This window comes from Trichosurus vulpecula, chromosome 8 (assembly GCF_011100635.1).
Source record: "Trichosurus vulpecula isolate mTriVul1 chromosome 8, mTriVul1.pri, whole genome shotgun sequence".
In the NCBI taxonomy this organism is placed as follows: Eukaryota; Metazoa; Chordata; class Mammalia; order Diprotodontia; family Phalangeridae; genus Trichosurus; species Trichosurus vulpecula.
Window position 1 is genome coordinate 195447536 of NC_050580.1, and position 26341 is coordinate 195473876.

The window sequence follows — 26341 nt, forward strand, 5'->3', positions numbered from 1 at the left end:
GGCTTGCAATTGGTCCAACGTAGGGGTCCCGCCTCCCTGACCACCTTCACCCAATGAGAAGGCGGCATCCCTCAATTTAAACCTTCGGGCCGAAGTTAGCGAATAACGTTTCCGGGGGCGGCGCGGGAGTTTTGAATTGTAGCTGTCTCGGCTGTTAGACCTCGGGGATCCTCGGAGCTGGAGAGGCGCGTCCCGATGGGAGAGAGCGGCATGGCCTTCCCTTTGGCTCCGGCGCTGGACTCCTTCAAGTACTGCGAGCTGCAGAGCTTGGCCAAGAGCTTGGGCCTCCGGGCCAACCTCCGGGTACGAGGGGCCGGGCCGCTGCGGGGCTCAGCGAGGAGGGTCGGGGGGTACGGGGGAAAATGGAGGGGGGGGGGGGGGACAAAGGCAGGTGAGACTCGAATGATCCGTAAAACTGATCCCTTCCAGCCAGGGGTGTGCTGGAGCCAGCTTCTACTGGCTGGAGAGAGCCGATTGTGAAATGTTTGTTGTATTTATAATACGACTTTCATATTCATTCAATAAACAGTTATTAAGCGCCCATTGTATGCCAGGCACTGTGCTAAGCCCTGGAAATTGGGCAAACACTACAAATCAGGGCTTGATGTGTTGATTGTCCAGACTTTAGGAAGTGGTGGAGAAAAATGTTAAAAATGCCTATTAAACTTAAAAGTTTGGTGTGCATACTTCTTTTTCGGAGAGCTGGTTGTTAAACATTTCCACTTTGCTGCTTTCCACTCTACATTCTGGCCCCTCTCCTGGCAGCCTGAGTAAAGGAGGTATTCGTGTTTTCGCCTACTTTGTGTATGTGAGCTCTTTTGATCTTGGTAGCCCCAGAGCCTGGCATACAGTGGGTACTTTATAAATGTTTTTCGAAGTGCTTGCCGGGGCTGTGGAGCTTGACGGTTGTTGCCCCCACTCCATAGTGTTCCTGAGCATCCCTTCCCTGTTTGTCCAGGAAGATCCTACCCCGGTATCTTAGGTTTAAAGCTGGGAGGGGCCTTGAAGGTCGGTTACCTTTGTTTTCTGGAGGGGAGAACAGAGGTCCTGAATTTGAACCCATATCCATCCACCGTACAGTGCTGCCTCCCAGTCTTGGGGGCACTTGAGGTCCTCTAGCATTGCCGAGAAAAAGGAGGCTGAGAAAGAGATTGGCTGGGCCAGGAGGCTTTTTTGGGTAGAGGCTGACTGAGTGGTGATTACTGTCTAAGTACCTGAAGCTGTGATGGATAATATTGGTAATAGCCGGCACACACTTCGGGCTTTAACGTTTGTTTCACTTATATCAATCATCTCCGTTGATCCTCACCATGGTCCTGTGAGGGAGGTGCCGCGATTATAATTTTCATTTTACTAATGTGGAGACCGAAGTAAGCGTTGGTTATTGTTAGGTGCTATCAACACTTTACAATTATCTAGATCTATCCTTACAACAGCCCTAGGAGATTACATGAGGAAACTGAGGCTGAGTGGTTAAATGGCTTGCCCAGGGTTTCACAGCTATTAAGCGTCTGAGGCAGGATTTGGACCGGGGTCTTCAGGCCCGGCACTACTGCGTCCTCTGTTGTTGTTTGTCCTTCCTTCTACTAGAAGAGGACCACGGCATTGACGCCCTGACTTGCAAGTGAATTGAATTTGAGTGAGGGAGGGCTGTGAAAAGTCACCAGCCTCCCTTTCTCGTCCAGAGGCAAGACATAAATCAGGAGGACTGGAGATGGCCCCCTGCACCACCTACCTGCCAAGTGATAAATATGGTCTTATTCTTTTCTTTTTCCCAGAATGGGGTTGAGCTGGGGAAATAGCATTAGCCATGTTTGACTAGAAAACTCTAAAAGTAGCCCCTTCAATTTTATAAGCCGTAGCTCTGTGGTCTTAGAGAGAATTCTTCAGTAAGTTCTGTTCAACGAATATTTATTAAGTGTGTGTTGAGGGCATGCCCCTGTGCTGGGTGCTCTGAGACCTAGGTTTGTCTTGGGGTAAGGACCTAAAGTGTCTATACAAATAACTTGACAAGAGAGAGTTACCAAAAACTCTGGGGATCAAGGAAGGCAGTCTAATCCTTAGGTACAATCTCAAAATAGGGCAGTGGTTTTTTATCATCTGTCAGGTTGATTGTAGGATGCACAGTCACTCTGAGGTCTATAACTAGGAGCAGTATAGTATATATATAGAATTCATTGGGCTCCTTCCTTCACTCATTGGGTGCCATAATTAGCCACAGAAATCTCAAACTGATTATCCAGTCACTTGTTCGGTTGTGTCCAACTCTTCATGACTCTGTGGACCATAGCACATCAGTACCGTCCATGGGGCTTTTCTTGGCAAAGATACTGGAATGGTTTGCCATTTCCTTCTCCAATGGATTGAGGCAAACAGAGGTTAAGTGACTTGCCCAGGCTCATGTAGCCAGTAGGTATCTGAGGTTGGATTTGAACTTAGGTCTTCCTGACTCCAGGCCCAGCATGCTGTCCGCTGAGCCATCTAACTACCTATCCAGTCACTAAAGACCTTTAAAAGGAGGCCTTAGGTCTACCACCTGTTGTGTCTGAAGGGTAAGAAAGCCTAGGTGTTGGTGATGGTTTAGAGTCCCTCTTTGTTATCACATCTCTCAATTTATGATACACAACTTCATCTAGAAATAATTAAGGCCACTCTTCTGTAATAATTTGACTGGAAAGGAGCCTTAGTGGAAAAGTTGGGTGATAATTAGGCTTGCAGTTTTGGCAACCGTAAACAGGTACAGTGCCTCATGGTGGAATTGTGAACTGATCCTGCCATTCTCGACAGCAATTTGGGATTGTGCCCACAGGACTATAAAACTGTGCATACCCTTTGACCCAGCAATATCACTACTAGGTCTATATCCCAAAGAGATCAAAGGAAAAGGCAAAGAATGTATATGTACAAAAATACTTATAGCAGCTCTTTCTGTGGTGGCAATAAGAATTGGACGTCTGGGGGATGCTCACCTTTTGGAGAATAGCTGAACAAACTGAGGTACATGATTGCGATGGAATGCTGTTGTGCTGTAAGAAATGACAAGCAGGAAGGTTTCAGAAAAAACTGGGAAGACTTACATGAGCTGATGTAAAATGAAGTGAACAGAACCAGGAGAATATTGTACATAGTGACAACATTTACAACGAACAACTGTGAATGACTATTCTGAGCTATTCTGAGCAATGCAGTGATCCCAGACAATTTTGAAGGATTTAGGATGAAATGTGCTTCCACTTTCAGAGAAAGAACTGATAGAGTCTGAATGCAGATCAAAGCATACTTTTTTCACTTTATTTTTATTGGAGGGGAGGGGATTTGGAGGTCTGTGTTTTCTTTTGCAGCGTGGCTAATATGGAAATAGGTTTTGCTGGACTTCACATATACAATCTATCAAATTGCTTGCCTTCTTAAGAAGGGGAAGGAGGATGGAGGGAATTTGGAACTAAAGATTTAAAAAAACAAAATGATGAAAAAATTTTACATGTAATTGAGAAAAAAAATTAAAGAGAAATAGTGGTACAGTGCTGCATCTTGGTTCACTTCCAACTGAATAGTTGCTACTAATGAGGTATCTTTATAGAGCTATTTCAGACAACTTGCCATTTGTTCCTCGGAGCATCAGATCTTGAATAGAAAATTAATTGCTTAATGTTTTCTTCCAGATGGTATCTAGTAGCCACTTAGTTTACTCCAATTCCTATAATAGTATAAACTGCTAAATTAAATTAAATAATTTTTTTCTCCTCGCCTCTCCTGAACTGGAAGGGAAAAACTCTTATAAGAAATACACAATCAAGCAAAACAGATTTTCACATTGGCCACATCCAAAAAAATTGTCTCTTTCTGCACCCTAAGTCCATCGCCTCTGTGAGGAGGTGAGTAGCATGTTTTGTCATGAATCATAGATTGAATTAGATTGAACAGAGTTCTTAAGTCTCCCGGAGTTTTTTTTTCTATGTTTTATTTTTTTTTACTTAACAGTATTTTATTTTTTTCCAATCACATGTAAAGATAGTTTTCAAAGTTCATCTTTGTAAGATTTTGAGCTTCAAATTTTTCTCCCTCCCTTCCTCCCCTCCCCAAGACAGCAAGCAAGATGATATAGTTTATACATGTACAATCATGTTAAACATATTTCCACAATAGTCATGTTGTGAAAGAAGACTCAGAACACCCAAAGGTTTTTTTTTTTACATTGTTATTATATAAATTGCTCTCCTCTGCTCACTTCTTAATACAAGTTCATGGTCTCCATAATTTTTTAATAGCACAACAATATCCCAATATAGCCACATACTATAATTTCTTCGGCCATTCCACAATTGACAAGCATTCGCTTAGTTTTCAGTTCTTTGCCATCACAAAAAGAGCTACTACAAATACTTTTGTACATACTGGGTCCTTTTCTTCTCTCAGTGATGTCTTTGGGGTATAGGCCTAGTGGTGGTATCAATAGGCCAAATGGTATGAATAGTTTTGTAACTTAGTAGGCATAGTCCTAAATTGCTTCGCAGAATGGTTATACCGATCCACAGCTCCATCAATAGTCTATTAACAATACCTGTTTTCCCATAGCTCCTCCAGCATTTGTCATTTTCTGTTTTATCAACTTTGCCAGTCTGATGAATCATCAATTCTTTCAGAATTTCAACTGCAAGAGAGAGTGTGAAGTTACTGTTCTTAACTTCCAATCTGCTTAAGGAAATTGGACTAGTATCGCTATCATAAATAAAGATCCATAGGATGTAGAGCAGGAAGAGACCTTGAAGATCACCTAGTTCAACCGTTTTATTTTACAAATGAGAAGACTGGGCTTAGTACATTTAAAGTATCTTGCACCAGGTTGCAGGTATTTTAGTGACACCGTTCTTGCTTCCTGGCTGCAAAACCAGCGCTCTTTACTATACTGCACTGCATTTTGATAGGTGAGCCTCTGAATTGGTATTCCAGTCATATAGAGTTCAGTTTTCTGATAATCATCTGGGAAGTCTGTACTCAATGATGAGAGCTGGGACCCAAGAAATGGGTAACCATGTGTGTGTGTGTGGGCGGGGGTGGGATGATACAAGGACTCTGCTTCTTCATTCGATTTCCGCAGTAATTGTGAATTCTTTAACCCTTTATAGGGAGACAAACTTTTAAAATCATTGAAAGAACACTTTCAACATGAGCTCAAGAAAGAAAATAAGAGTCAGGTAAGTGATCACATCTTGTCACTAGCCTATAAGTGAGCAAAAAACTGACTTCAGTAATTGTATTCATCATAACTGAAGCTGACTTAAAATCTGCTGCTGAAGGGCATTTTGGGTACCACTGTTGGAAATGGATAATTAACTAAACAAGTGACTTTTGTTTTGATTAGTAATGCTGCTTTCCAGCAGTTGTCTAAGTGTTGAATGTAGTACCTAGAGAACAAATTAGAAAATTTAAAGAAACTACCAACCGCCAAACTCTGCTTCATTGTACAAAGTCAGGAATTTACATGGTACCAGATGGATCACTGAATGCCTCAATGAAGTATGAGGAAGCAGTCAAAAGGAAGGGAATTGTAAAGTACTTAAGACATTGTAACAGTGGTTATATATAAAGATGACCTGATAATTCAGTAGTATTCTTCCCCACAGGCTTTCCTCCATTCCCTTTGTAAACTAAATAGATCTGTGTCTCTGGCCCCAACCTTTTTAAAGTCCGGTTTCCTGTTGATGAATCCTCCATAAGTTATTCCAAATCAATAAGCATTTATTAAGAACCAGCTATGTGTAAGACACTGTGGAAGGTGCTGGAGAAATAAAGCCAAACTAGCCCTCCCCCTCAGGGAGTTTACCTTCTTTTGGGGTGGGTTGGGGTGAGGGACAACATATAAACACTTAAGAACACATTATTATTTGGATGGAGAGTTGTTGTGATTTGTCCTTTCTCAAAGAAGACTGTGACATCAAGGAGATGATGACATAACTTGCAATTGACTTTGATTTGAGTGAGGGTGGGCTGTACAAGGTCACCAGCCTCACTTTCTCCTCCAGAGCCATCTGGGTCCAGTAGCCAGATATCTATCAGGATGACTGGAAATGGCCCAGGATGCAGTGGGAGACCTTGGCCCTTTTAAGCTAAAGTCTTTTCAGGTTCTCACTTTGAATGAGGCAACACTCATTCAGTGAATAGACTTTTTAAAGAAGTGAGTCAAGGGATGGCCTCTTTAATTAAAAAAATATATATCAAACTGGGAGGGGAAGACCCTCACAGTTGCTGACCAAAAGAGAAACTCTTTACTATTTGCATTCCCTCTGAGCCTGGAGGACCTAAAAATAACCATTAAGTGATTCTTGGGCTGGGACCTATTGTTGTCTGCTCCATGAGATCCAGAGTGAATTGGATTTAGGGCTTGGTCTTTGAGAATGAAATCTAGCCAGAAACCCCAAGGTAGCCAGGTAGCTTTCAGTCCCTTTGGTCAGAACACTCTCAGGTAAGGGGAGAGGAGAGAGCATCAGGAAAATTAGGATGGGCTTCCCATAGGATGTGGTAAATGAAAGGAAGCTAGGGATTCTGAGAGGCAGAAGTGATGAGGTCATCCACTCCAGCAATGGGAAAAGGCCAGTGGAAATTCACAGAAGTAGGAGAGAGAAAGCTAAGTTCAGGGAGCACCAGCTAGGCAAGTTTGTCTAGGAGAATGATATGGAGTTAGTTTAGAAAGGTAAGCTGGAGCAAGATTATTAAGGACTTTAAAGGACAAACCAAGTTTATATTTATCCTAGAGGCAAAAATGAGACACTGAAGATTCTTAAGCAGGGGAATGACCTGGTTAGATTTGGGCTTTAAGATTATTGTGACAGGTGTGTGGAAGGGCAATGGGAAAGATGAGAGACTAGGAGACTGGGGTCCAGTTGGGAGATTGTTGCAACAATTGAGCTTAGGGACAGCAACAAACATCTACCTGGGAGCCATAATCCAATGAAAATAAACAATTCAGTTTCTTGCTATTATTTAATAAAAGTAATATATTAATTATATTTTAGTCTAATCTGTTGTATCAGTCATGCCTGTTTAAACCAGTCCCCCTATTATTAAATAATAACTGTTTGAATAATTAAATACAATATTTGAGGGGTAGAGTCAGACCGGACCTGTAATATCTACCTCATAGTGTCAGAAGGATGTATGGGGCACCAAGCTGCCAGAGTCACACAGCCAAGATGGGAAAGAGTCAGGACCAGAACCCGTGTTCCTAACTCCAAAGCCAGCTTTCTATCCATCTTACTTGACTGAACCCATATAAGATATTTGTTTACATTTCTGGAGCACTTTATGCTTAAGACAGCATTTTATCTCATTGGATGAGCCCAACAACTCTGTCAAGTGAGAAATGAAAGCATCATGATCCCTAGTTTACAGAAGCCTAGAAAGGTTAAGTAACTTGCCTAAGGTTGCGCAGCAGAGCAAAGATTTGAGCCAAGGCCTTCTGCTACTCTTTCTGTTCTGTCTTGTTGCTTCCTTGTCAGCCTGAGATCATTGTGAGTGGGATGGTGAAGCCCTCTCATGGAATCTGTATCTGCCTTTCTGTGAGTTGAGTGGAATGAATGGGGGTGGGGACCTTTCGGCATGGCTCAGGGCTTCTGATTGACAGCTAGGCCTAAGTTTCCAGGGAAAAAGTATCTTTAAGAGTTTGGCATTGGCTAAATTGTACCTGGGGTAGTAGATTTCCCAAAATTATGAGCCTGGACTGCACCAATGAAAGTAAAAGACCAGTGGTGGTGGGCGGGGTATTGTTTGCTTTAGGGTATAAGGCTGGATTTTGCCCTCTAGGCCCAGCCTCTCTGTTTGGAGACTGCCCTTTCCTGTGGGATCTTAATAAAATCACTTTCTACTTTCTACTTGAGCAGCCTCTGAGTTCAATTTTTGGGTTTAGTTTTTGTCCCACACAATTGTCTTTTAACATGCAAACCCAAATGAACCTTTGAGGGCACTTATTGCAACCCTTCTCATTTTAGAGATGAGGAAATCGAGGTCGGGAAAGGTATATCTCTCTCAGGAAGTAAGGAGCAGAATCATAGCCAAATGCAGGCCTCTTATTACAGATCCAGTACACTTTGGAGTACCCTTGTCATCCATGGTACTGAAAAAAGATAGTGTCGGCTTTATTTCAAGGACCTGTAATTTTGACAGTGTGGAGTACTCCCCCCACTGGTGGAAAAACCCTCTATAATTTAGTAGATGGCACTTAAGAATTGCTGTCTTTCACACACACACACACACACACACACACACACACACACACACACAAAACCCAAACCACACACACACACAAAATCACTCTACAGCCAGCCTAATGAATTTAGCTCTGAAGTTAGATAAGCTGACAGTAGTTCCTCAGTGGATCTACATGCCATATTCTTGAAGTCTTTCCAGTTCAGTCGGATTTACAAGAACATGAACTGTGCTTAGATAACCTTCAAAAACCCAAGGTCACCTGTGATAAGGCATTAGAGTAGAACAAATCTGCTTTTCTATAAAAATTCCCTAGTTTTCTTTCCCTAGACATAGTCTTAATTTAATGGGTTTTTCAAATATTGCTTTTATACATGTAAAGTATGTTTTATTTTCCATTTAGAATATGGGTATTTTTTTCATATAAAGAGTAGTTTCTTGCCAATCTAGATGTACCCAGTCTCTACTTGCCTAGATCAGGCCCCCAACCTTACTCTAAAGGAGTCCTGTCTTCAAGTTATCCTCAGTGGTGGAGAAAAAAGTATCTCCTGATTGCACATTACATTATCATGATACTATTTCTACACTTAGGATGTGATAGATTTGTTCCTCTTTTTTACAGAATGGCGGAAGTAATATCTCTGCTTCCTCTCGTAAAGAGACAGAAATGCTTGATGGCAATGAAGAAAAACCTGACCAGGAAGCTGCAGCTGCCTCTGCCACTTCACCCCTGGGAGGAGGCAAAGCAACTCCAGGAAACAGTGGCTCCGAGGTGAGTGTAGAAGCCCAGGCTAGATGCACCCTATGAAAAAGGGTAGTGTGAGTAACTACCTGTGTTGCTGGATTCTGAGGATATTAGTTTAGGGCCTAATATTAGTGTAGCTGTCTAAGAAGAATGTAAGACAAGGTGGAAATAATTGCTGAGTTCAGTGTTGGTAAATCTGTGATGGTAAGTTTTCTTTTTGCTCCAGGCTTCATCAGGTCACCCTGATCTAAGTAAAAGAGAAGCCTAGGAGGTACAGAGGCTTCATTTTAAGTGTGGCCCTTATAATGTATGTGCTGAAAGCAGACTGTCCTCCATGAGGTATATTCAGAGACCCCCACAAACAAGGCTTTGTGGCATACGGCTTATTTTTCTCCCCATTCTCGTACCCTAAACATCTCAGACTTAAATGGCTGATCCATGTGTCAGAAAGGAGACTCTTTTTTCATGATAATGTGGATATCCAACATGTGATAACATGGAGAAATAGAAACATAAACCTAAAACTTTTTTTTTTTTTTTGCAATTTGGCTCCGTAGGATTCATTCTCCACCTAACCTCATTAATCCTTGTGAGTGTTAAATGCTTGTGGCCGTTGTTTTCTGGAGTCTCCCTCCTATACTCAAGTGGCTTGATAAATAAATCCTTCATCTTATCCTTTTTTTCATTCAGATATCACTCCCCTGAGGCCTACTGTCCTCAACATGGAACTCTTTTTATCCAGATGTGCCCAGTCTCTACTTGCCCGGATCAGGTCCCCAGCCTTACAAGTGCTTTAAAGGAGTCCTATCTTCCAGTTATCCTCAGTGATGGACATGATATTATAATGATACTATTGACATTGCAGCTAAAGAGCCTGTCTTTCTCCCCGCTCTGTTTACAAATAGACTTGAGTGAAAATTCCTTCCTTCCTTCCTTCTCTTACTTTTTTTGTTTCCTTCACTTTGGTTCCCCTTTTATGGCTTAATGGAACCTTTGAATTTTGTACAGCAGGATCATTCAGAGATGATAGAAAGTGATTATCCTGGGTCTCCCAGACAGAAAAAATATCAAAAGGGGAATCTCTTAGCCATTGCAGAAGCCACAAAGCCATCCAAAGATAAGCAAAAGAACAAATGGACACTTTGCTCTGAAGAAAATGAAATGGAAGGTATGTAAAGTATCTAAAGAATTTTGATTAGCAGAGGGGTCATCCAAATTCAGAACCAATAAAAAAATTCAACATTAAGTACCAATAGGAGATCGACAAAGTTTAGATAAGATAGGGTATTTGTTTTCTTGGTTTCTTTACTTTGGAGGCAGGCTTAAAGTAGAGGAACAAGGAACATAAGCATCTCTTTCCTACCCAGAGTCCCTGTGGCTAAGGCTGAGAGGCTGCATGAATGGAAACTTGCCATATGATCTGGGAAGAAGCTTCTTTAAGCCCTTTTAACTAATCTTTCTGTTTGAATCAGATGATACTCTTTTAAATATCCCTTCAGGAGGAAAGAGCCCTCATCGTAGAGATGGTTTATCCAAACCTAAGAAAAAGAAAACAATATTTACAACTCCAAGTAAGTTTAAATAATTGTTAATACACAGCCCTGAGTCAGTTGCCAGGAAAGTGCATGAGGGACTGTTTGAATGCTTCCAGTATGCTCCTATGTACATAGGCACTAAAATGCTTACAGAACTAATGAATTAGATAGCACAAGGCTTTCTAAACCTATTTTGAAAAGTCAGATTGTGATGCATAAAGATGCTATCATTTCTTTATTAATTCTGTCCATACTAAGATATTTTAATGAGCAGTGAAAAAGGTAAAGGATAGATAATAAAATACAGAAAATCTACAAGGTGGGGCTTTTCTTCCCCAATCTCAGCCTACCTAAACTTACCAAAAATTTTCCACATTTGGGAAAATTTGCACAAAGAGCATGTTGAAATTTGCATGTCAGTGATAATCCATCAACAAGCATTATTAAGTGCCTCCTATATACCAGGCACTGGGCTAAGGGTTGGGTGTGGAAATTGCAGACAAGTGGGGCAGTCTCTGCCATCAAGGAACTTATGTTCTAATGGGGAGCACATGTACTTATATAAGAATACATGAAACGAATGTGGGGTAGTTTGGAGAAGGAAGAGAAGGAGAGCCCTAGTAGCAGTGAGGGAGACGGGGAAGATGCCACTTGAGCAAAATCTTGAAAGAAGTCAAAGATCCCAAGAATTAACAAAAGAAGGGGTTAGTATTAGGGGCAAACAGAAAATGGCTTTGGTCTTCATGGCTTAATTTTCGTTTTTTGTTGGGGTAATACTCTAGATTTTAAGAAGATTCATGAAGCTCATTTTAAGGAAATGGAATCTATTGACAAGTATATTGACCGAAAAAAGAAACGTATGGAAGTCCTTAACAACTCAGTGAAAGAATTAAGGGTATGACACCTAGATTGCATCCTTGATTGATTTGGGCTTTTTTTTTAAACAATGAAATAAAGTTATAGGAAAAGCTATTGTTAGTGATTTACTAAAGATAGCTTTAATTCACACACAGTTACTATTAAGTTCAAGGCACTGTACCATATATGTCATTATTAGGCTGACTTTTACATAATTTTACATAATAATTTACACAAAAGAATTTCCAGCCTGTGGAAAATCATGAGCTACCCAGAATTGTATCAGTGGCACATAGGGTATAGATGTCTTCAGTGATGTGAACCTCAGTGACTTGAGGTATAAAATCTCCAATCATCCAGGATTTTTCTCCCATTTATGAGTGACTGACTGACAAATCTAGCCCATATTACCTAGAAATAAATTCCCTCAATTCCACCAGCACTTGTGCTCATATGACCCACTCATGACTGAAGTATCCTAAGGTTTCTGGGGAGCCTCCCATTCCCTTCATCTGCCTTACTACCAAATCGCTTTGGCCCCTGATATCTCTAGGTCATCCAGGAATAGTCTGGCTGGAGCTGCTTTCCTAAGATTCAGCTTGTCCCTGTCAACTTGGTGTTTTGCTTCCCAAAAGAGTCTTGTCATCTATAAATTGAGAGAGTTTTGCAGGGAACTGACTCTTGCAGATTGACAGAAATGTTTAATGAGATCAGTCTTTGTACTAATTTCTAGGGAAATCTCCTATTATCTTTGTCATCAAAGAAATCAAGGTTTGACCATGACACTCCCCTGTAGTTCCTCATTGCCAATAGGATAAAACACAAGTTGCCTGGTTTGGCATTTAAAGCTCTTCCCCATCTAGCTCCAGGAGCCATCTTTATAGGCTACATACACATTTCTTCCTCCCTAGGGCTCTAGCTAAACTTGCTTCCTATATTTTTGTAGACAATGTTCCATTTCCACATATTGTCTCCCAGGACTGAAGTGTTCTTTTTCCTCACCTCTACCTTATGGAACCCTTCCATCCTTCACTTTGAAGCTCAGCTTAAATGTTACCTCTGCTGTGAGGCTTTTTCTGATTACTCCCTTATTGTGAAGACCTCTACCCCAAATCATTTTTGTATTTATTAGTTATATCCTATATCTACCTGTCTGTGAATATGTTGCATTCTCCCATCCCTACTCTCCACTAGAATGTAAATTCCTTAAAAGCAGGGACTGTCTCCCTTTTGTATTTATATCACCAGGGCACAGTGCCCTGAACATAGTAGGTCCTTAACAAGAGCTTACTGATTGATTGGAAAGAGCCCATTACTTTTTGTTTCCTACTTGTGTATTTCTTCTAAATCCCTTCCCAAGAGGCCCATTTCTTCCCTACCCTCAAACCACCAAAATTCTTTGGCTCTCCATCTTTCTCTGTCTTACTGATACATTCTTTCCTTTCATTTTAGTGTCCACTGACAAGTACAAGTGATGAAATATACAAATACAGACAGAAAAAAATAAGAAAAACAAACACAGAAGATTGAAAATAATTTTACCTGTGGCATAAACTGTTGTTTACCAACCCTTCTAAATAAGAAGCCCACAAAATTGTTGACCCCTTTGAAGCCTCTGTGTATGTGTGTAATGTGCATGTTTGTCTCTAATTGTTTTAGCTGTTCCAAGAAGCAGCTGGGACTTGTCTGCAGAGAAGCAGGATGGAGACAGCATATAGTGTTCCCTCTCTTTAGGACTGAGTCTTAGATAACCTCCAACAGTGTTCTTTCTCTGCCACCTACCATCATGTTAAAACTGTGTGGCTTTGGAAGTCAATGGTAGCATTTTTTTTTCTTCCTAGTATGTCATTTGGGACAATTACCATCCAACAAGCTTTATAATTACTAGTTATCATCATGGGTGAATTTTCTTTTTCTCTCATGAGCCCTAAGAAGCTGGATGGCTGTGACCAAGGGCTATGGTGTCATGGAAAGATGGAATGGTTTGGGGATTTTAGGTCCAACCATTTGCAGGAAACTTCATATAAAAACTATAAAATGTGTTCTGGAATCAAATATGAATTACCATTACAGTCTTCCCACATTTTTTTTGTAGACTTTTTATTTTCAAAATGCTTTATTGATGTCTTTTGTCCTTAGATCACAGTAATTCCAACCCCTGCCCCCAACTGAACATGCTCTCATGTCCCCTCAAAAAAAGTTACGCAAAAAACATCCAAAACAATAACTGTAACAATACAATAACAAAACAATAACCATATCATAAGGAATGTGATATTCTGTTCTAATAGTCCTCAGACCTTCTACCATGAGATGTGTTTCTGAGTCTATTCCTAATTGGTTTTTCAGTTTCTAAAAGTCTGACTTCTTTTGATTGTCTTTTCATCTATTTTGTTAAGAGTTGTTGAATATGCGCTTTTGTCCATATAGAAGCTTATAAAATGACTCTTTAGGCTGAAATGAGTTCTATTTACTTACAGTCTTCCACCACCTTTTATAGTAGGCTTTTGGCACCACAATGTATATGTGCCTAGAAGAGAATGACATATAAATTACAGACAAGGTAAATTATATGTATTACCTCAGGAGCTGTAGCCATGAACAGTTTTCTTCCTGACAAAACCTCAGATGATTTTATCAGAAGAGTTAAACTATTGTTCATATATCCAGCTACTTGACACTCTTTTAGAAAGCAGGGCCATTATAAAGCTGTTCAAGTCAAATTTAAAATATAACTGGTGCTGACAGAAAAGTGGTCTACTAAGAGTAAAAAAAAAAACCCTCTGGATTTTTAAAAATGGAAATAACAATTATTTTCTTTCTTAAAATGCATCCTGTAATATAGAGATTATATGTCATCAGTCTAATACTGCTGAATTTATGGTAAAGGATAACTTTTCTTGAGATCTTGGCATGGTCTTATAACATCAGACTGTTTAAATGCAATTCTCTAGTTTCTCTTTTAAATCTTAATCTGAATTTTGCTACTTTTGACAACACATTGCCAATTTCAGCAGTCTTCTCTGTGCTATCAAATAAGATTAAATTTCTTTGTGATGTGGTCGAGACTAATGGAATTTAGTACTCAAATTTTTCTTTCTCTTCTGACAGATATTAGCTAAAAAAGCTAACCTAACTGGAACTCCCCATAGTAATTCCAAGGTGAGCCTTCTAATACTTTTCTGAAGAATTTGGGAATTTATATATAATTGCTTGATTCTGTGTATCAATATTATTCTACCCCTCTTGTCTTAAGCCAGTAAGCACCTAACAAAATGTCTGAGATACAGCAGGTGCTCAAAAAAGTTTTAACTTAAACTATGTTTGATTTCTATCTTCTTTAGCAGGGGATCTCAAATAGGTTAACATGCATTTCTCTAAGAGATGTCATCGATGTTCCCCTTTGGGGTATTCTGTGCAGGAGTCTTCTGCTCCTTGTTTATCCTATATATTGGCCAGTAACGAGGTAGTCCATGGCTGCCATTTGTACTTGTAGTATGTTCCAAGTCACCATAGCAACATGGCTACTGGTGCAGTTCCTGAAATGCTATAGTTCTTTAACCCTTTGTGGGGATGTGATGATAATGATAATGATTGGAAATTCTCCATTCATACTAAAGGGATAAACTTTGCCAGTAAAAGATGATTTTTAGTGGACTTACAGTCATTGGAAACCATTATATTAAAAACATGACAATCTTTTTTGTTTCTTCTTTAAGAAAAGCTCATCTAAGAGGGTAATGAGCCCGGTTCCTCAGAGAGGCAGGCCCTCTTCTACCTTCACTCCAGTCAGTCCACGACGCTCACTTCGTAAATCTCTTGGGACTGCGAATCGAAGTATCTTGTGTCAGAAACCGTTCAAGCCATCTACCCTCTCAACTAACAAAATGAATGTCAGGTAAAGGAGAGCCCCCAAATTGAACCATTAGGCAATCTTCAGAAGCTCTTTTAACCCTATCCAAAGGCGCTAATAATCCTACTGCCACAATTATATTACCCACTTTTTAAGGTGGTTGAAATATCAGGTGGGGATAAAAAAAAGGTGCCAGTTGCATGGTTTTTTTTAAAGTTACCCCAATTAACTAGCCTCAGGTTTGAGAGAATGCAGTGTTTTGGATTTTTTGTTTTTGATCTTTTCCAGTTTCCCTAAATGTATGCATACAATTAATTACTAGAGAAAATAAGAAAATGGACTCACTGTAGTAGAATGGAAAGAAAACTAGTTTGGGAGTCTGAAATCTCGGCTGGAATCTCAGCCACCATCATCACCATGATCCAGCGTTTGCTCGGATACACACTCAACAATGTGGTTGAAATATATTTGGCTCAGCATTGTGACATTCCGAAGTTGGCCCAAAAAGCTTGGAGATATTAAAAGAGCTGCAAATGCCAAGCAGACTCCCAGTAGCTCTTAATGCCAGCTCCAGTGATGTCTTCTGAATGCTCTGATCAAAACTTTCAAGATACTTTTTTCCCATCTAAACCAAAAGCTCCACCAGGTTTGGGTGATTTTCTTCAATCTACAATACCGTGAACTGCTTGTGAGCTAAAAATGCAGCCGTAACATCACATCTACCCCTATTTAAAAAACTATACAACAACCCTTGGATCCTTTGATCCTTTCACCTTCTTGGGAAATTCTGAGACTTCAACAGTGATATCTGAGTGGAAGTACTAAGTGGTCACTCCCCTTACCTTGAGCATTCCTAGTGACCTATCTATGGGACGTTGGGTAAATTATTTCATTTCTCTCAGCCTCATCTTCCTCTTCTGTAAAATGAGGGGATCATCCTAGATCACCTCTTGTTTTGTATTTTTATAAAACTTCCTTGAATAGACTGAATTGGCAGCTAGCTAGACGGCCTTAATGGTTTCTTCCCACTCTATCTAGCACATTCTGCTAGCATTAGAAAGTCAGGAATTCTGAGTTCAAATTCTCACTCTCCCCACTTGGGCAAGTCACTCAGCCTGCCTGAACCTCAGTTTCCCCATTTGTGAAATGGGAATAATAGTCTTTGCACTCCCTACCTCACCTACCTTGGGAAAAAAGCCTTCTGTAAGTCTCAAAGCACCATGTAGAATTGAGTCCGGAGGGTCAGTTACTCTTCGGGGTGCCCTCACCTGGCTCAGAGGGATCTGGACTGTCCCAGAAACATCTGGCTCATGCATGGATAAAAACTAAAAAGCACTTTTCCCTAAGACACAGTCTGGGGCCAACTCTAATGATAACTAGCATTTATATTGTGCTTTAAGGTTTGCAAGGCACTTTACAAATGCCTTATTTTATACTTACAACAGCTTTGCAAGGTGTGGGATGCTCCTGTCACTCCCATTTCACAGATAAGGAAATTGAGCAGGCAGAGACTAAGTGACTTGCGAGTGCGTATCTGGTATCTAAGGCTATATTTGAACTCACATCTTTCTGCTTCCAGGTCTAGCACTCTATCCATGGTGGTGCCTGGATCAAAAAAAAGTGCTAAGATACTAAGAAGAAAAGTTACATACAACTTAAGAGGATGAACTAGATGACCTTCAACTCTAGAATTCTATTTCTCAGCATATTTGTGTTGAATTGTCTTCTCCAGTACCTTCCACCATTTTTACCAATATTCAAGAGATTATATTAAAATAAATGTCTATTTTCAAAACCGTAACAAATTTTCAACCTTCTCCCCAAAGAAGAAAAATCAGAAAAGTGAGAGTAGAATTTGAGTAGAGGGTGAGTAGAGTAGAGTAGAGGATGAGAAAGTTATTTTGAAGTGGTCCAGTTGAGGCTTCCCTCCCTCACTGCTTGGTGAAATGGATGCTTAACGAGTGAGCATCAGCATGTGTTGCGTCAGCCTCTCCATAACAGTGTACTCCACTGTGGTATTCTGTTAAGGTTCTCAGAGGCTACTCAAGATAATGAGCATAAACGCTCACTGACCAAGACTCCAGCCAGAAAGTCTCCGTATGTCAGCATGCTTGACACCGAGCCTAAATGCCAGACTGTCCTGGTGAAGAATAAGGAAAAGGAAGCCAGTCAAGCCAAGGCTGAACATACTCCAGGTAATGTTTGCTTCATGTTATCTTGTCTTTCCCCTCTGACAAAAAAATGTTACAAATCTTCATCTTTAAGCCATTTAGTTTCCTGGATTTTTTATGTATACTTGTTCACTCAAAGTTTCTCACAGCAGGCATAATCATTAGTTACCTCCACAGCAGCAGATATTTCACACAAAAATTAACCTCTGCCTGCTGGAGGAAAAGCCAGATGCTCACAAGCGTTGAATCCACCTTGCTTTCTAGATTCTAGAGGTGTGGCCCAGAGATTGAGCAGCACCTATCTGGGGCTGTATTAAATATTCACATTCTTTTTTCTAAATACATGTAAAATAATTTTTTTAAAAATTTTGAGTTCCAAATTCTTCCCCCCACCCCCACTGAGAAGCTAAGCAATTTGATAGAGGTTACACATAAACATTCATATCTTAGAAGAAATACTGCCACTGATCCTAATAGGCTCTCCTTGAACATGGCAAGATCTAAGTCCAGAAGGTCGTACACTGGCAGCTGCTCATGGAATAAATTCTGCACCTTGAACTGTATTCAGAAGTCGATTGTACAAACTAGAGTTCAGCTTAAACTAACTGTAACCAAACCCCTTTCTGCAGACAGTGACTATGGTCCTATTGTCCCTTATTTGGTCAAGAATTTTTCTCTATTCCTAGTTTTCACATATGTCTCCTCTGCTCTTGTTACAACTTCTGGCTGCAAAGTACATTGGAGCAGTGGTCTGAAGGCTACAAAGGTCTTCACACAGAGAAAGACAACGGAAGAAAGAGGGTTAATTCGTTGGAGGCTTTCTTCACAACCAAGGCCCTGAGAGCCTGGAGAGACATGATGTGTGGTTCAATGGCAATTTCAAAAGAGTGCAAAGTGTAACAAGTAGTATATTCAGACTTCTGCCTCCTAAACATCCCCCCTTTTCCTTATCTTAGCCCAGCAGGTGAATGACACTTTGTTTAACGAACCAAAATGCCTTGTTTTGAGGTAGTGTGGCAAGTCAGGAAGACTCTAGTTTGCGTCCTGTCTCTTAACATACACAGACTCAGGCAGGTCACTTCCTCTCTCATGAGTCTCTAAGACCATGGCAGGTGCCTATCTGGTAGAAAGTGTTTCCCCGTAAGTGGTTCCCCATGCCAATGAAATCACAGGTCTAGTTCAAAAGAGAAAAAGAAACAAGCCAGATGAGCTCAAGCTACAAGACCATCAAGTTAAAGGAATGACCTCTGCTCCTTTCCTCTCCCTAGCCCTCCATTCCCACTGTGTGCTGAGTCAGGGCACTGCATGAGGGCACAAAGAGCAAACCTAGGCGGCCTAAAGGGAAGGCCTGCTTTGGAAGCTTGTACAGAGCAAAGTGACCCAAGACCAAATGAGGCCAATGTAACCAAAATCACCACCTAAATCAATTTCCTTATGTGGTGTCATCCCAAACTACCAAAGCGTTACTTTATAGAGCTAGGAGAAAATTCCAACACAATTCATCTGGAGGAACAAAAGGTGAAGAACCCTAAGGGGACATAAAGGGAACATGTGGGAGGAAGGCACCTCAACAGTACCAGAGTTCTAACTACACTAGAAAATAATAATTATGAAAACTATTTGGCACACTATGAAAAGCTGGTTAAACATGACACACTGAAGCAAACAAATAGAGCTGCATAGTATTCAGTAAACCCAAAGACCCTGACTGTTGCAGCAAGGACTCACTTCACAACAAAAACCGTTGGAAAAATGAAGATAACCATATAGAAATTAGGTATAGACCAATGTCTCACACCACATACCAAAATAAACTCTGAAGGGATACTTGACTTAGACGTAAAAAGTCACATCAGGGCAGCCAGGTGGTGCAGTGAGTAGAGCACCAGTCCTGGAGTCAGGAAGACCTGAGTTCAAATTCGGCCTCAGACACTTGACACACTTACTAGCTGTGTGACCTTGGGCAAGTTGCTTAACCCCAATCGCCTTCCCTTCTCTCCTCCAAAAAAAAGTCACATCATAAACAGCAGCAGAGAAGGAGACACACATGAAAACTATGAATAGAGAAAAATTCTTGGCCAAATAAAGGCCAAGAAGATGAAGAAATATGTTTTGGGAGATACGACAGAAAAATAAAGCCCAGTGGCTAATTATTTACCTACTCTTTCTGCCACATGACCACTCTTGACTCTGTTAACCCTTTTTATCAGGTTCAGACTACTTCAGTATATTGAGTATTCAATATTTAAGACAAGATGCCATCACTCTGAAAGGTCTGAGATTTGGGGAGTGATTTGTGTCCTACTTACCATCTTCTGTTTGTCCTCTTGGTTTTTAGCTGTTACCCCATTCAAGTTTACAGCTGAGGCTGTACAGACTCCAGTCAGTAATAAGAAACCAGTATTTGATCTCAAAGCAAGTCTTTCCCGTCCGCTTCGCTACGAGCCACACAAAGGTACGTCATGACAGCATATTTTCTATAGTGCATGCAGAGAATACGCCTCTAAGCAGTTCTGCCATCCTGAAGATTCAAAGACTTTGTCTAAAAACGAGAAAGCTATCAGCTGGCTCAGCGCGGTGGCAGTTTGATTACTGGCTGACTAACTACAACTATCCTAAGAAATGTCACTACATTTCCTTCTATCTAAATTAAAAATTAGTACCTATTTTTGCCAGTTGTCGAGGGAAGAAAATTACAGAATTCTCCGGGAAGGAGTAAGACTGATGTACATATTTTTTTCTCCTCAGGCTAATGGTTGCTAAATTGATAGATCAGAACAAGCAGGTATCATGTGTCTAGATTTCACCTAGTGTTTAGTAAAGCATCCCGTGCTATTGTGGAAAAGACGGAGGGCTATGGACTAGATGATGGAACAGTGAGATGGGCTTGGAGTTGTCATTGATGGTGTCCAATGAGGAGCCCTGGAGATCTGTGTGTGGCCCTGGGTATTTTAACATTGTCACTGATGATATCGATAAAGGCATAAACTACATCCTTATGAAATTTTAAATGCCACACAGCTGGAAGGCATAGTTACCACAGTGCATGACAGGATCAAAACAGATTTTGACTGACTATAATATGGGGCTGAATGTAAAGCCTTACTTGCACATGGTTCAAAAAGTCAACTTCACAAGTGCAGGGGAAGGCGGGGAAGCATGGCTGGATAGCAGTTTCTGTGAAAAAGATCTGAGAGTCATAGGGGCCTACAAGCTCAATACAAACCAACCACACATACTGTGATAAGGCAACTAAAGAAGCTTGTGGGATTTATGGCTGAGTAAAGGGTGGTGTAACCTCCAGGAGGAGGGGAATGATAGTCTGGCTAGCCCATGCCCTGGTCAAACCTGGTCTAGAACACGCTTTTCAGTTCTGTGCTGCACAGTTTGAGAAGGACACTAAGAATCTGGAGAATATCCAGAGGCAGGCAGCCAAAATTGTGATGGGCTTCCAGATGAGGATCAGCTGGAGAAATGAGGCACCCTTAGGCTGAAGAAGAAACAGAGCAGCTATTTTCAAGTATACAAAAGGCTATCGTGTAAAAGGGGAATTAAATTTTTTTTCCCATTGGCCCTGAAGGGCAGAACTAAGAACAGAGGGTAGAAGTTGCAATTTAGCTTGACTTATAGAACATTAATACTAATAACTAGGACTTATTAATAATTGGAGCTATCTAATAAGACAAAATGAACAAGTTTGATTACATAAAACTAAAAAGTATTTGTCCAAACAAAACCAATGCGGTTAAAATAGAAGGGGAACAGTTAGCAAGGAAAAAAAAATCTTTGAAGAATGTTTATCTGATAAAGGTCTTATTTCCAAGGAAATGATTGAAATTTTAAAAAATTAGAGACATTTCCCCATTGCTAAATGATCAAAGGACACAGTTTTCAATAGAAAGAATTTAAGCTATCTACAGCCATATGAAAAAAAGTTTCCCAATTGGAGAAATGCAAATTTAAAGCAACTCTAAGGTACTCATTCTCATCTGATTGGCAAAGAAGACAAAAAAGGAAACTGACAAAAGTTGAAGGAGCTATGGGAAAACCGGTATGTACATTAATGCACTGTTGGTGGAACTTGTGAATTGGTTTGGCCATTCTGGAAAGCATTTTGGAACTATGCCCATAAAGTCATTAAACTGCATACCCTTTGAGCCAGTGATACTACTTACTAGGAGAAAGAGAAAAGGGGAGCCAATGTATACAAAATTATTTATAGTAGCTCTTTTTTGGTGGCAAGGAACTGGAAAGAATGGCAAAGCAAATTATGGTATTTGAATGTAATGAAATATTATTGTACCATGAGAAACCCAGGAAGACTTCTAAGTTGATGCAAGTAAAGTGTGCAGAACCTGGAGAGCAATTTGTAGAATACCAACATTGTGAAGACTAATAACTTTGAAAGATTTTTAAGAACTCTGAGCAATACAATAACCACTAATGATGCCAGAGGACAGATGAGGAAGAATCTTTGGACATAGTCGATGTGGGAATTTGTTTTCCTTAATTATGTATACTCATTAAAAGGGTTTTTCTTTCTTTTTTTGTTCCCTAAGGGAGAGGGCCATAAGAGGGAGAAAGAGAATAAGGATAGGGTTCCCAAAAGATTGAGAACATTAGGAATCACAGATAAGCAAGACAACTTTGAAAGTTATATGTTGAATTTATTAACTTTAAAAGAAAAGCAAGCTCCACATAATAGTGATTTGCAGGTACATATACAAGCTATGGAAATGTTATTTTTATTTGATGTTTAAATTCAAATTCTTCTTTTAAACCTCATATAAAACTGAAATTAGTGGGATCTTCCCAGAAATCTTCTAGCAAAAGCTAGCAGACCACTTGTATCAGGTGTGCTGTGATAGAGATTCTTTATTGTCTATGGATTGGATTAGATGGCCACCAAGGACCCTTTCAATTCTTAATTTCTGTGACCAGCATAGAAAAATACTACTTACCGTAGTTTTGTTTGGAGTAACATTTGGACATTTTAGTTAAAGAGAGACAGGAATTTGAGACCAACATATCTAAGTAAAAGCACAACTGAAGGCTACATACAAAATTTGAAAATGGGTTTTAAGTTGAGTGAAAATATTGTGCTGATATCCACTGTATCCTCAACACATTTCAACAGCTAACTGTGCTGCAGAAACTATTTTAATTCTTTTTATGTTTTACTAGAAGCAATATTAAACATTAATCCAAACACATCTGCTTAATACTATTTATTAATTTCAATGTATAAAGCTTCATGAAACATTTTCAGTGTCACCTCTAAGTCCTCATCAGAATTCATCATCCATTTGTTCACTCCTTTTTCCTCATATAACTGTTGTATACACCCTATTCTTCTGATTCTGCATTGTGTCATAAAGGTCTTTCCAGAGTTCTTTCTATTCCCCCATGCACACCCATATCGATTGATTTATGCTATTACGTTATGTTTCATGTACCACAACTTAGGATCAGGACCTTACAGAACTAGTGATGGAAGGGACCCCAGAAGTCATCTAGGCCAATTCCTTCCATTACCGTTAGGAGAGTGAGGCCCACCCCAGGTCACAGATGTTGTGCGGCTCTGAGAGGGACTGTGAACCTATCCCTTGCTGCCTCGTGCTTTATTTAACCATTCTTCTACTGCTGGGTGTTTAGTTTGTTTATGTGCTTTGTTTCTTTCCAATTACATATTATGCTGCTAGGAAGGTCTTTGACCATGCAGCTCTAAAAAATATAAGTAACTGTCCAGTTCTATTCATAACTAAGGAATCACTGGGTCAAAAGGGTATGACTATTTTTTGTTGTTATTGCCAGATGGCTTCCCAGTCTCCTTGACAGAGAGGTAGTTATTATATGCTCAGAGAATGCTAGAGAATTAATTATAAAACTAGTTGAAATAATTAGCAGCTTTAGCAAAGTTGCAGGGCATAAGATAAACCCACATAAATTATCATTATTTCTATATATTACCAACAAAAGCAGGCAGTAGAAAAATTCCTTTTAAAGTAACTGTAGAGAATATCAGCAGTCCACCTGCTGAGAGAGGTAGTTGTTAGCATTTTCATGTTGCTATAATCGAGGTATTAAATGGCTTCTTTGTATTTTATAGAAACAATGATTATTTGACAATGAAATTCTTTATAAAATGTCATTTTTTTCTATATGAAAATCATTTGATCCAAGTTTTTTCCCCATCTGACTTCCAAAAACCTCCTAAAGAATATACTGAAAATTCAGTGGCATAGATAACAGTAGGAAGATGGCCCTACGCAGGAGGCTGACACAGAAATAGACTACGGTGCTGTTGGGGAGAGGGAGGAAAAGGGAGTGCTGTAATACTTGAAGTTCATTCCAGGGGTATGGTATCAAAATAAGTGGAAGACAGTATGCTATGTGACGGTGGGTGGTTAGATGGGTGTGGGTATGCATGTGTATGTGTGTGTGCATGCGCACGCATTTTAAAAGACAAACTCTGACATTCAGCAGGAAACCATAGCTGATAAGAACGAAGTTAGCAGCAATAAAAATGCAAGCATCTACTAAAACTTTTAAATTTATTTTTGCTCCTATGCAGGGAGGCTAAAACCATGGGGGGAACCTAAAGAAAATATTGCTCTGAATGAGACAACAAATAGAATTGACTGCCACAAAAAAACTTACAAACAGCCACGTCTCCAGACCAGGTCAGTATATAATTATTATGATTGTTTAGTTTTGAACTTTTCTATAAAAACGTATTTAAAATGCTGTTCTTGTGTTAAATATTTTACTAAAGCACTACTTGAACTGTTTAGCAGAGGGATGATAAAGGGGCTCTTAACCATTTGTGTGTCCTGCACCCCTTTGGCCCTCTCTTGAAGCCTACAGACCCCTTTTCAGAGTAGTGTTTTTAAATAATTGATGGAAATGCTAAATTTCAGTTAGATGTTACTGGAAGTGAAGACCCCCTGAAATCTATCCACGCAGCTCAGATTAAGAAAATCTCCATAGTTTTATACTTTCATTAGATGAAATGTTGTAGTTTCATTCTTGGCGTGTTTGTAGTTTGGGCATTAACACTACTCTAATGTTAAAGTGGTATTCTAGTTGCTGCAAGGTATCTTGTTGCGCCCTAATCTCAAAATATGTGCTTGTCTTTGAATCCTCAGAGAAGAGCAACGGAGGAAACATGAGCAGAAAAGGAAAGAGAAGAAAGATGGTGTCCTTGGAACTCGAAGAGGACTAGTCATGCTTGGGGACTAACAATCTGCCAAGCATTCTGTAGATATTCTTAATTATGAATCTTTTATGCTTCTGTAAATATTTCTGTATTTGTTTTGTCATTGTAAATTTCATCCAGCCTGTCCTAACTCTGTTCTCCCCTACTTACCATATTAACCTGCTACTAACCACTGTCATTGAAATAGTGATACTATCACCTTACAAATGTTTCATTTATAAACTCTGGCAAATTATCTAAAATGGTCTTTCCCTAACTCTTTTTTGTTTAATAAAGTAGAGCCTCTTAACCCTTGAACTAGATTTTTAATGTCACATGTACTCTTGTAGTCCTAGGGTTTCAAATAACTTGCAGGCATAACCTTTTCCACATTTTAAATAGTGGGAGAAAAGGAGAAGGTAGAATAGAAGACTCCTCTGAACTTCTAGAGAACTTATTAACTAAAAATACTAAACCCTAACTGAGTAAGCATCAATATAAAAAAAAGTCAAGCTTCAATGTTTTCTTAGCCTTTTCCTTATATAACTGTTCTCTATAAATACATATTCGTTGCTAATTTGTTATTAGATGCCATACTTCACATTTATGCCCTGAATGCTTTCAAGACTAAATCAAAAGGATCATGCTCACAAGAATCTTTTAATTCTTATTTCTTTAAATTAGTTTTCAAGATTAGTGTTCTCTGTAACCTAGTGTCTTATTCAAAGGATGTAAAAGACTGCAGATACTTAGAATTATAGCCATCTCTATTGACTTTAAATTTTACATTTGGCACAGTCTCTGTCATTAAAATACTGTACCTAAGCTAACCTGTTAAAAGATTTCTACTGCTTTGTAAGATTTTTATAAATAAAATTAAAACTTAAAATTCAATTTCCCCTGAGCTATAGTCTGTTTTATACTTTTAATAATAATAAATAATACTTGTTACCTCAAAGGAAAAAGTAACAAGAGGAAGGGATCGGGGGTGAGGGGAAGAGAGCCAGTAGGAACAGAGATGCCTTAAAAATGCTTAAGGTAAAGTAACCAAAGGAGTGTAGAACTGTGCTTAGAGCAGAAGAAGGGGGAAAACAATCCTAACTTAAAAGAAAACCAATATTAGAGACAGACAGAGGAAAATATAAACCTAACTCATAATTTCAAATGTGAAAGGATTTAAACAATCAAATAATACATCTTGAATAAGAAAACAAAACCTTATACTCTGTTGCTTACAAGAAACACATTCAAAAAACAAAGACATAAGTAAAATAAAACTGAAAGGATAGAAAAATATTTACTAGGCATCAAAATAATAAAATCATTTGGAAAAAACAAGATGTGGAATATCAAGGGAAATAATTAAACGTAGTATAGATGAAGGGAGAGAACACTTCTAGACCTCCAACTATATTATAAAGCAGCGGTCATCAAAACCATCTGGATTCGGTTTAAAAATAGAGAACAAGATAAATGGGACAGACTAGACAAGGGAGAATTCAGAAGCAACAGAATTCAATACCCAGTATTGGATAAAGTGGAAAACATGAATTACCTAGGAAAAAACTTATCTGGTTAAAAACTGCTAGGGAAGCAGTCTGGCAGAAATTAGGCTAAACCAATGTTTTCCAGTGCTGCTTTAACTGTGGGTCTCAACCCCACGTGGGGTCAAAGAAAATTTGGCAACAGTAAAGGTTTCTGAACACACAAAGACCAAAAATCAATTCAAAATCAAACACTCATGTTGGATCAGGAAACTTCACTGTAGCCTTGGTTCTG

At 39.5% G+C, this 26341-nt stretch overlaps 1 protein-coding gene and 1 pseudogene across 4 annotated transcripts; both read left to right on the forward strand.

Moving 5' to 3' along the window:
• The first annotated feature begins 162 nt into the window (after nucleotides 1–162).
• Nucleotides 163–25465, forward strand: NUSAP1 (nucleolar and spindle associated protein 1). Of its 4 annotated transcripts, none has more exons than XM_036735583.1 (12): nucleotides 163–303; nucleotides 5127–5195; nucleotides 8825–8974; nucleotides 9956–10115; nucleotides 10447–10518; nucleotides 11265–11377; nucleotides 14452–14502; nucleotides 15060–15238; nucleotides 17222–17388; nucleotides 19703–19819; nucleotides 23939–24047; nucleotides 24513–25465. In XM_036735583.1, exons 1-12 carry the CDS (start codon nucleotides 196–198, stop codon nucleotides 24604–24606), a joined length of 1389 nt encoding a protein of 462 aa, XP_036591478.1. In that variant the 5' UTR covers nucleotides 163–195; the 3' UTR covers nucleotides 24607–25465. The 4 variants fall into 4 exon arrangements, with proteins under 4 accessions (XP_036591478.1, XP_036591479.1, XP_036591476.1 ...); XM_036735584.1 differs by having other exon boundaries at nucleotides 9959–10115; nucleotides 24513–25455; XM_036735581.1 differs by having other exon boundaries at nucleotides 9959–10115; nucleotides 10420–10518; nucleotides 24513–25454.
• LOC118828740 lies at nucleotides 15611–15755 on the forward strand (annotated as a pseudogene).
• Nucleotides 25466–26341: the final 876 nt, after the last annotated feature.

What these genes read in the sequence shown, in the direction of transcription:
- NUSAP1 (XM_036735580.1), top strand. Translation starts at nt 196, where the DNA reads ATGGGAGAGAGCGGCATGGCCTTCCCTTTGGCTCCGGCGCTGGACTCC. An exon ending in GCCTCCGGGCCAACCTCCGG is followed by an intron (nt 304 to 5,126) that starts GTACGAGGGGCC and finishes AACCCTTTATAG; the next exon opens with GGAGACAAACTTTTAAAATC. An exon ending in CAGCCACGTCTCCAGACCAG is followed by an intron (nt 24,048 to 24,512) that starts GTCAGTATATAA and finishes TTGAATCCTCAG; the next exon opens with AGAAGAGCAACGGAGGAAAC.